This window comes from Chiloscyllium plagiosum, chromosome 2, assembly GCF_004010195.1.
Source record: "Chiloscyllium plagiosum isolate BGI_BamShark_2017 chromosome 2, ASM401019v2, whole genome shotgun sequence".
NCBI classification, from domain to species: Eukaryota; Metazoa; Chordata; class Chondrichthyes; order Orectolobiformes; family Hemiscylliidae; genus Chiloscyllium; species Chiloscyllium plagiosum.
The window spans coordinates 137,722,258-137,733,528 of NC_057711.1; the positions used below are offsets into that span (position 1 = coordinate 137,722,258).

The 11,271-nt window shown below is 44.5% G+C and overlaps 1 protein-coding gene across 4 annotated transcripts in view; it reads right to left on the bottom strand.

The window, feature by feature from the left end:
* Positions 1-11,271, bottom strand: part of focad (focadhesin) — a 201,930-nt gene that overhangs the window by 83,676 nt on the left and 106,983 nt on the right. For all 4 annotated transcript variants that reach the window (XM_043718981.1, XM_043718998.1, XM_043718973.1 and 1 more), the window contains exons 23-27: positions 9,546-9,634; positions 8,736-8,777; positions 7,072-7,180; positions 6,456-6,572; positions 4,227-4,465 (exon numbers count right to left, since the gene is read on the bottom strand). In XM_043718981.1, coding sequence (XP_043574916.1) covers positions 4,227-4,465; positions 6,456-6,572; positions 7,072-7,180; positions 8,736-8,777; positions 9,546-9,634 — 596 coding nt within the window. The remainder of the gene's footprint in view (positions 1-4,226; positions 4,466-6,455; positions 6,573-7,071; positions 7,181-8,735; positions 8,778-9,545; positions 9,635-11,271) is intronic.

An 11,271-nucleotide genomic window follows, 5' to 3' on the forward strand; every position in this document is an offset into this window, starting at 1 on the left:
GTAATTGCTGGGGATTTCCCTATTTCCTTTCTTGAAGAGAGGAATTACATTTGCCTCTCTCCAGTCCTCAGGTACGACTCCAGTGGAGAGCAAGGATGAAAAGATCTTCGCAAGTGGTGGAGCAACTGCATTTCTCGTTTCCCAAAGCAGCCGAGGACAAATCTGGTCCGGGCCTGGTGACTTGTCAATCTTAATGTTTGACAAAATTTTCAGCACATCAGCTTCCTTTATCTCCATCCATTTCAGCATGCACACCTGCTCTTCAAAGGTTTCATTCACTACAAAGTTAGTTTCTTTCGTAAAGACAGAAGCAAAAAACTCATTTAGGGCTTCCCCTACCTCCTCAGACTCCACACACAAATGTTCATCCTGGAGTTCAGTTACTAGTGGTGTACTGCATGGATCTGTTTTGGGGCCACTGCTGTTTGTCATTTTCAGAAATGACCTGGATGAGGGCATAGAAGGATGGGTTAGTAAATTTGCGGATGACACTAAGGTCGGTGGAGTTGTGGATAGCGCTGTAGGATGTTGCATGTCACAAAGGGACATTAAGCTGCAGAACTGGGCTGTGAGGTGGCAAATGGAGGTTTAATGTGGAAAAGTGTGAGGTGATTCACTTTGGAAGGAGCAACAGGAATAAGGAGCACTGAGCTAATGGTAAGTTTCTTGGTAGTGTAGATGAGCAAAGAGATCTCAGTGTCCATGTACATAGATTCCTGAAAGTCGCCACCCAAATTGATAGGGTTGTGAAGAAGGCATACGGTGTGTTAGCTTTTATTGGTAGAAAGATTGAATTTCAGAGCCACGAGGTCATGCTGCAGCTGTACAAAACTCTGGTGCGGTCACACTTGGAGTATTGTGTACAGTTCTGGTCACCACATTATAGGAAGGATGTGGAAGCTTTGGAAAGGGTTCCAAAGAGATTTACTAGGATGTTTCCTGTTATTCAAAGTTTGTGTGAAGATTTGTAGCTCAGGTGCTCGTTGCTGTGGTTCTGTTCGCCGAGCTGGAAGTTTTTGTTGCAAACGTTTCGTCCCCTGGCTAGGCGACATCATCAGTGCTTGGGAGCCTCCTGCGAAGTGCTTCGCAGGAGGCTCCCAAGCACTGATGATGTCGCCTAGCCAGGGGACGAAACGTTTGCAACAAAAACTTCCAGCTCGGCGAACAGAACCACAGTTTTCTGTTATGGAGGGAAGGTCTAACGAAGAAAGGCTGAGGAAATTGAGACTGCTTTCATTAGAGAGAAGAAGGTTGAGAGGTCACTTAATTAAAACATATAAGCTAATCAGAGGGTTAGACATGGTGGATGGAGAGAGCATTTTTCCTCAGATGGTGATGGCTAGTATGAGGGGACATAGCTTTAAATTGAGGGGTGATAGATATAGGACAGATGTCAGAGGTAGGTTCTTTACTCAGAGAGTAGTAAGGGTGTGGAATGCCCTACCTGTGACAGTAGTAAACTGGCCAGCTTTACAGGCATTTAAATGGTCACTGGATAAACATATGGATGAAAATGGAATAGTGTAGGTTAGATGGGCTTCAGATGGTTGCACTGACCTGTGGAACCATCGAGGGCTGAAAAGCCTGTGCTACACTGTAATGTTCTATGTTCTAAAACATCTCAATGATCCACATACTTTCCTGCACCAACTCTTCAGCCACCTGTATAATTGCACTATCTTCCTATTTCTGAACTCACTGGTGGAGAAAGTGAGGACTGCAGATGCTGGAGATCAGAGCTGAAAATGTGTTGCTGGAAAAGCGCAGCAGGTCAGGCAGCATCCAGGGAACAGGAGAATCGACGTTTGGGGCCTTAGGGGGAGGTGTGGGCGCAAGTCTTGCACCTCCTGCGGTTGCAGGGGAAGGTGCCGGGAGTGGAGGTTGGGTTGGTGGGGGGTGTGGTTCTGATGAGGGAGTCACTGGTACATGGCACAGGGAGTAATCCTGAGACCACAACCTTGGAAGTGCTGCTTTCCAACTTCCTGCCTAACTCCCTGATCTCCATGTACAGGACCTCATCTCTCTTTCTGCCGATGTCGTTGGCATCAATAGGGACCACCCCTTCTGGCTGCTCACCCTCCCCTTTCAGAATATTCTGTGCCCGCTCAGAGACATGATCCTGGCACCACACAGGCAGCACACCATCCTGGAGTTTCACTTGCAGCTCACTGCTGGTCACCTAATCTTCCACCCTCCCTGCTGTACCATAGTGCCAGTTATGATGCCACTGACCTGGCTGAGAGGCCTCCCCAACAGGATCCAAGATGGTATGCTTTTTGAGGGCACTGGCCCACAGGGACTCCTGCACTCGCTGCCCATGCTTACTCATCTTCCTGGTGGTTACCCAATTCTCCTTTGGCTGTGTAGCCCTTACTGGTGTGTGACCAACTCACTAATCATGTTATCCATGACATCCTCATCCCTTACGGATGCTCCACAGTGAGTCCATCCGCAACTCCAGCTGCTCCATATGGCAAATTAGGAGCTGCAGTTGAAGACACTTTCTGCGTACACCGTCACCATGGAGACTGGAAGTGTTCTTGATTTCCCACGTATTGCAGGAGGAGCATTCCATGGGACTGAGCTCTCCTGCCCTTGTGAACCTTATCGACTAATTCAACCGTACCAACTGCAGACTGTAATCCAGGGACGGACTACACAACCTAATTTACGACTCACCAAACTCAGGTCTCTCACTCCCAATCTCTATTCTTATCCCCATTGCGCAACTTTTGTGTGTGCCGTTCACAAAATTCACTGCACAAACTCGCCAATGCTCCTTTGAAAGCGCCTCCCGAACCTATTCTGGGCGGCACGGTGGCACAGTGGTTAGCACTGCTGCCTCACAGCGCCAGAGACCCGAGTTCAATTCCCGCCTCAGGCGACTGACTGTGTGGAGTTTGCACGTTCTCCCCGTGTCTGCGTGGGTTTCCTCCGGGTGCTCCGGTTTCCTCCCACAGTCCAAAGATGTGCAGGTCAGGTGAATTGGCCATGCTAAATTGTCCTTAGTGTTAGGTAAGGGGTAAATGTAGGGGTCTGGGTGGGTTGTGCTTCGGTGGGTCGGTGTGGACTTGTTGGGCCGAAGGGCCTGTTTCCACACTGTAATGTAATGTAATCTAATCTAATGTAATCTAATCTAATCTATTATCTCTACCATCTAGAAGGATCAGGACAGCAGATCCCTGGGACCACCACTACTTGGCTCTGTAATTAGCACTGCTGCCTCACAGCACCAGGGACTCAGCCTCGGGTCACTGTCTGTGTGGAGTTTGCACATGCTCCCAGTGTCTGTGTGGGTTTCCTCCGGGTGCTCCAGTTTCCTCCCACAATCCCAAGATGTGCAGGTCAGGTGAACTGGCCAAGCTAAATTGCCCACAGTGTTCCTTAGTCAGGGGTAAATGTAGAGTAATAGGGTAGGGGAATGGCTCTGGGCGGGTTACCCTTGGGAGGGTCGGTGTGGACTTGCTGGGCCAAATGGCCTGATTCCACACTGTAGAGATTCTATGACTCTATGACCACTCGCAAGTTCCCCTCCTGGAGCTGTCTTCTTAACAATACTGTGGCTGTGTCTAAACCAAATGTACTGCAGCAATAAATCACTGACACCTTCACGGGGCAAATAGGGATAGCTAATGACAATGAAGAATGGAAAAGAACACTCTGATGTCCCATTTAAAAGTGGGAATCCAAACATGATAAGGAAGGGCTGAAGCAAAAGCATACCTTGGAAGATTTTAGAACCTTGTTAACAGACTGTAACATCAATAACAGAGAAGTTTCTTTCTTATTTCTTACTGGAGAGGTGGTGGCATAGTGGTATTGCCACTTGATTAGAAATCCAGAGAACTAGGATAATGACCAGGGTGATGGGTTCAAATCCCAGCACCAAATTTGTATTCCTGAAAATAAGTAATATGAAAAAAGGCCAGCCTAATGGGGACAATGTAACGAACCCTTGTTGATTGATACAAAAACCCAGGGTGTTCATTAATGTCCTTCAGGGACAGAAATCTGCCTTCTGGTTAAAGACTTTGAAATGGCCATAACAAGTCAGTCAATGCAAGGGGCAAGTAGGGGATGGCCACTAAATGCTGGCCCAGCCAAGCTCACTCACACCACAGAATTAATTAAAGAAAATTTACTGCCAGTGCTTGGCTAGTCGCTGCTATGTTACAGAACATGGCTGTGAACACCTGAAAGGATGAACATCTCTCTCCTATAATTACCTCATTCGCTCCTCGTACAGGCGACTCAGAAACATTCCTGCAGCTAATCCCATGTGAAACAGAACAGCTTGGGAGGTGTCAGCATTCGGTTTTCCTGGCAGACCTGCAATGAGAATGCCCAGGACCTCTTCGATGCTCTCTTTGCGTGAAGTGATGAAGACGGGTACAAGGAGGGTTAAAGCCATGGCAGCACACGAGCGAGCTATGGCACTGGCTGTATTCTCCCCGGAGTAGGATTTCTGTCAGAGCATAAATCAGTGTTAGTGAGCTCTACATAGAACCCTGCTCCCTGCAGCATTCGCACTTCATCACTGTGTTTGGTGAGGCTGACACTTTTTTGTCTGATCAACCCTCTACATGGAGCCCTTAAAGGTGCTCTTCCGCACTCTAGGAATTATATCAAGGTTATCACTGCAGAGGCATCACACTGTAACCCTATGAATGCAGAGTTACAGAAACATTTCCCAAATGTCTCTTTGCTGGAGCAATTCAAAGCTAATTCCTTTCACATAACTAAATACCACCATTATGGCACCACCTACCTGACCCCTCCCCACCAAGACCGGAAGTTGTCTTGGAACAAGTGCCAATATGTAACTAAGGCAGTGAGCTGGCACCTCCGTGGCACGGGAGATGAAGCAGAGTTGCAATGTTCGCTACTACCACTGCAAATCCCCCGATTAGCAGCACATTCACCTTTCAGTCAGAACCAGAGAATCTAATCTCGGCTGAAAGAACAGAGGAGTACATAAGAAGAGCTACGTTTGCAGATTTATTGCCTTTTGGATGAGAAGTTAAACAACAGCCCAGTCTCCTTGCTCACTGACTTCATGACTCTAGATGTTCACTTTGTCACGCTCAGTAATGATGGCACAGAAGTAGGTGTTGTGGTAAACAGCGATGAAGATAGTCTTGGACTCCAGCACAATGTGGCTGGGCTGGTCAGATGGGCTGAACAGTAGCAATTGGAATTTAATCCTGAAAAGTGAGAGGAGATGTATTTTGGGAGGATAAACAAGGTAAGGGGGCACACTGTGAATGGTAAGATTCTGGCAGGTACAGAGGATCAAAGGGACTTTGGTTATGCACATCCATAAATCCCAGAAGGTTGAAGACAGGAGTTTAGGCTGGTTAAGATGGTATACGTGATACTTGCCTTCATTTGAGGGGAGGCAATGGCCTAGTGGTATAATTGCTGAACTGTTAATCCAGAGACCCAGATAACATTCTGAGGACCCAGGTTCAAATCCCACCACAGCAGATGGTGGAATTTGAATTCAATAAATATGTGGAATTAAGAGCCTAATGATGACCATGAATCCAGAGGTGTTGAGCTGTCTCTAAGAAAGTCAACAATTTTTGAGGCCTTGGGGTGGTTTTTTAAAGTTGGAACAATGGAAGCAGCCTGAGTGCGGCCTACTCTCACTGACCAGGCTTTCAAGATTTTTGTTTTAGGGTTTGGGTTTAGTTTTAATACCAGAAGCCTCAAAAGAGTTGGTACCTTCAGTGAATGTCTTCTGGCTGCTATTTTCTCTCAATCTTCTCTTGATGTTTTTTCCTCCCGCATGGGAGAACTGCATGTAAGAATCTGTGTCTGAATTTGCTTTTTTGCCAGGGGGTGTTTTTATGGTATGTTACTATATTGGAACAGTTAATTAGTAATGGTTACTGCATCTATTGTCCGGTTAAATTTTCCAGTTGGTAAGTGATTCTAAATTCCTCTTTCTTTGGTTTGTATTTTACCTACAGTGTTAAAATAAATTGTGTCCTGCTTAATGTCAAGTAGTTTGACAGTTATATCACATCTGGAACATGGCATGTTCTATCGACCTTTCAAGTAAGTACAAGTTAGAGTCTATTTAGTGGGGTCTGGTCTGGTCCATAACACACCAATGATGACATGTTACTGTACTGGATGTGTGTAAATTCAAATGTTGTTTGTGAAGGAATAATCTATAGTGCATACAATGAAGACACTGTAGCTTTGGACCACAGTACCCATTTTCGCACTGAAAGAGCTCATTTTAGGCAAGAACAATTCTTCAAACATAAGCTTCCAAGGTTTCAGATTTTGTTATTTTACCTTGTGCTGACAAATACAGAAACATGACTAAATTCTCACTATTTCGCCATGAAATTATCAAACATATGATAAAGATGCTACATACTCTTGTCTTCATTTACTCAGTTTGGCAAATGCATTAATGAACGACTTTGAAAAGTACTTACATGTTGAAACCATGGAAAGATGCGCCCCTTTGGACGATAGCGACTGTCAACTATGCTCAGTAGTGTCTCCACCACCATTGAAATCCAGTGCTCCATTGGTAAAATGTCAGCCCCAATCTATATAGAAAACAAACAACATTGTGACCAGTGGACTGGGAAAAACAGCACAATATGACATGACCCTGCCTTCACTTCTCTGCATCTTATCAACATCAGTTGTGCTGAGACAGGGACAAAAAGAATTTTCTACACAAGAGATTTTATGTCTTTCTCCCTTGCAAGATTAATGAAAAGAACATTATCTTAAGACAGAATTGTTTAGTTGCTTGTCAGCTTGAATGAACAGTTTTTCACTGGACTACAGCTACAATTCTCAATCTGCTCTACCCAAGACAAGTCCCTCTCCATTCATTATGAAGGCACAAGATAGTTGCAATTGTAGACTCTAAACAGAAATACTTCAACGGATTTAGGGGTGAGACCAAGAGGCAGTGGAGGGGTCACTGCACTATATTTGCCAATCAAACAGGGCACAAGCCCTCCCCAAACAGACGGCATGCGCAAAACAAGTAGAACATGAAAACAGCGAGCAAAACAAATCATGGCATGAACCTACTTCTGGTGCATCATGAGCTTCTGAGGGCAAGCTGCTTTCGTATTTGCCCACAGTCACAGCCAGTCCAGTCAAAGCGAGGATGGAATTTCCCTGCACAACAGGGCTGTCCCTGTTAAGCAAACAGAGTTTCTGGTTTTTAAACCTGCTGCCATCATACTGCAACAGTAAGACAGAAAATTCACAAAAAAAAACAGTCACCATGAATCAATAAATCAAGTCATTCTTTCAAAAGAGAAACGAAGGACAGAGCACTGCTCTTGATTGGCATATTATTCTTTTAACTCTGGCACTACCATTTGTATTCAACCACAGGAAAGGTCTGAATGTGTGTTTCGCTAAGAGTCCGATGTGAACTAGATAATGATGGCTTATGTTTGAGCAACTATTAGTTATGAACTCACTCAGAGAGCATAGTCACAAGTCACAAGACACCACCGTCCACTTCACCTGATGAAGGAGCAGCGCTCAGAAAGCTCATGATTTTAAATAAACCTGTTAGACTATGACTTGGTATCATGCAAACTCTGACTTTGTCGACCCCAGTCCAACACTGACACCTCCATGTCAAATAGCATAGGAACGGCTGAGTTTCTTTTTGCGGTAGGGGATGAGGGTTAAGACATATGGTTCAAATAGAAAGCTTTCTGGACCAGGGACTTTGGGATAAGTGAACTGGGTTTGTTTCATGGTGAAAAAAGTCGCTCAAGGTAGAAACACATGGATGTAAATCATTCATCCACATATTAGAACTGACAGGTAGATTATTATACCAATACTATTTAATAATTTAATCAAAACTTTCAAGTCATTCCAACTGTGCATGTTAATTATAACTACAGAAACTTGAACACATGCACTGATAGGTTCAAGAACAATTTGTTCCCTGCTCTTACTACACTGATGAATGGACTTTCTCACTTCAAATAATCTTGATCTTAGTAATACCGATCTTGCTATGCGCACCTCCTGCGTAGTTGTAACCTGTAAGTCTAAGCACCCTGTGATCTGTATGTCCTTGTTTGCTATGATCTGCCTGCAATGCTCGCACAACAACGCTTTTCACTGTAAGTAGCTACATGCAACCACAATAAATTAAATCAAATCCTGCTACCAGGATCAATATCTTCTCCAAACCAATTCCTCATTCTGCACAACTCACTCTTCTGAAAAGAAATCCACAACAAAAATCCAAGTAAGCAATCAGAAAGTGAAAGAAATGTGTCTTAAATTTAAGTCCAATTCCTTTCATCAACTTTATTTTTCTAAAAATTGGGGTGGTTTTCTTGGCCTCATTTCACCTTTATAGAAATATTTGCTTCGAAGAGTGTGGTGCTGGAAACGCACAGCCAATCAGGCAGCATCAGAGGAGCAGGAGAGTCGATGTCTCGAGCATAAGCTGTTCATCAGGAATCCTGGCGAAGAGTTTGTGCTCACAACGCGGACTCTCCTGCTCCTCGGATGCTGCCTGACCTGCTGTGCTTTTCCAGCACCACACTCTTCCACTCGGATCTCCAGCATCTGCGGTCCTCATTTTCTCCGAGAAATATTTGCTTCCCCGGAGCCTAAGTGCTCTGTGCAAAGGAAACTTACAAAAGGAGCAATGTAAAAGAAGACAAGAATCCAGCAGGATGCAGCAATGGTGAAATAATGTAAACATCACTTACTTTGAAGCTGATTTAACTACATCAGTCAGCAGGTCCCTGACCCTGTTAAAGAGAAACAACAGGGTTAAGATAAGATATATCTATCGACAATGCAGTTACTTACAGAATTAATGAAAGCATTCTTTAAAATTACAGGGACATTTTTTCTTTTCACAACAGTATTATAGGAACATTTAAGTGACTCTTGGACAGGCAAATGGATGATAGTAAAATGTGGGGTATGCAGGTTAGTTTGACCATGGAGTAGGATAAAAAGTCAGCACAACATCGAGGGCCGAAGGGCCTGTATTGTGCTGTAGTGCTCTATGTGTTATTACGATCAATTAACGGAGTTTGGGCTGATGCTGATCTTCAAAGTGGCATGATCCTTGATGTGGGGGTGCAGGCAAACATACAAAGACACCTTGTCTAGTCGTCTTCCCAAGCTTTACATAGGGAGCACACTGCGCATATTAAAAACTGGCATCCCTTAGTAGACTGTTGAATTGACAGCTATGAAACATTGGGACGGACGTAAGGTAAAAGGCACGTGTAACCAGAAAATGGCCCCAAGTACTTAAATACCTACAGTAAACAGGAATTGATCACAATATGGATAACAGCATCCTCAGAACTAATTCAGCTCACAGTGTATTTGTTTACATGAAATTACACTTCAATGTTCACCAGTTTGTGCAAAACAAAATGCATATAATTTGAGGGCATATGAATTTGGGAATTCTTCAACACGACAAATTGCAAAGTGGCAAATTAGTGTTGCTGTCTAAATATCAAAACGAACATATAAATGCGCGTTTAAACTTTACCTACCAGAGCCAGGAAACAAACTGCTTGTACTGCAGCTCTTCAGGATCATCTTTCCCATGCTTCTGCTGCATCTCCAGCTCAGCTTGTCTCCCCTGGAGACAAAGACATCAATCAACCATTCCGTCCCACAATGAAACTATTAGCAATCAGTGATTGCAGGCAGGAGGAAACTGTACATCAGCTGACACTGAGAGAGGCAGAATACATTTCAAAGCAGGCAAGTGCTTCAAAAAGAAACCAGCATGTGACAATTTCCTATAACCCTCCTTTCTTATACATGTGCCATTTTCCCAGCTGGAAATGTAAGGAACACAACCTGCTTGTTAACTTCAACGGTGCCAAATCCATTCTGTAATCGGCAACATGGAGGTGAACAAGAGATTTGGCAATGGCTTTTCTGAGTATAACTCAGTGCAGGTATCATACTTTTCAGCATGGGATCATTCTGATGGTACAATTCCAGTCTGGAATCCAAGTTCTACTTTGTCCAACTTGGCGCCCAGTGGATGACAAATGATGGCTTCACATATCCCCGAGGCAGTACAGTAGAATTGAGAGCAGAATTAAATGAGCTTCCACTTTCTGGCACTGTAAACCTGTTTCTTCATGTTCTAATGTACTTGACATAGTGAAAACACTTGGATTTCATGGTGTTTCACTCAAGCGGACATGATAATATTGGGAGCCAAGAGCACTCAGTGAGTCAGTGGCACAATCTTCCTTGGATGAGATTAGGAATGCTGAATGTTACTGTCAATTTTTTTTTAAGATTAATTGCTGGACTTTGCATGGCAACTCTGTAAAAGTGAAGCCCTATCCAAATCTCCACAACAAAATTTAATTACAGACAAACATATTAGGATGGCTCAGTGGTCAGCACTGCTGCCTCACAACGCCAGGGACCAGGGTCCAATTCCAGCCTCGGGCGGGTGTGTGTGGGAGTGTGAGAGTGTGTGTGTGAGAGTGTGTGAGAGAGTGTGTGTGTGAGTGTGTCTGTGAGTGTGTGTGAGTGTGAGAGTGTGTGTGTGTGTGTGAGAGTGAGAGTGTGTGTGTATGTGGTTGAGAGTGAGTATGTCTTTGTGTTTTGTGGGTCTGTGTGCCTGCATGTGTGCATCCATGTGTGTCCGTTTGTACGTGGTTATAGAGTGTGTGTGTCTTGGTGTTTATTTGTCTGTGTGTCTGCGTGTGTGTGTATCCGTGTGTGTGTGTAAGGCAACCCAATGGTCTAAGTATCTGAATCGCTCCCCCTGCACCGGCCGGGCAGACACGTGCTTAGCTGCGCTCCCTGACTGTTCCTCACGCTGCTGTCTCGTGACACCAGTAGCAAACCAGACAACACTACTCTACTCGTCCTCCTATTCAACTTGCATACTTGCTCTCTGTAGTCACCTTTCAGATCCTAAATCCTTTTCCAGGCTTTGTCATTGGTGCCAATATGTACCACGATTTCTGGCTGCTCACCCTCACCCTTCAGGATCTTGTAATCCTGATCAGCGACATCCCAGTCACTGTGAGGCAACATACCTTGGGGGAGTCCCATTCCTGATCACAAAATCTTATGTCAATCGATCTAATGATTGAGTCCGCTACCACTAGCTCTTTTCTATTCTCTACCCTTCCCTTCTGAGAAACACTGCCAGGCTGAGTGTCAGAGACCTGACAATCATGGCATTCCCGTATTTGGCCGTCCACATCAGCAGTATTGAAAACGGTATACTTATTGATTGAG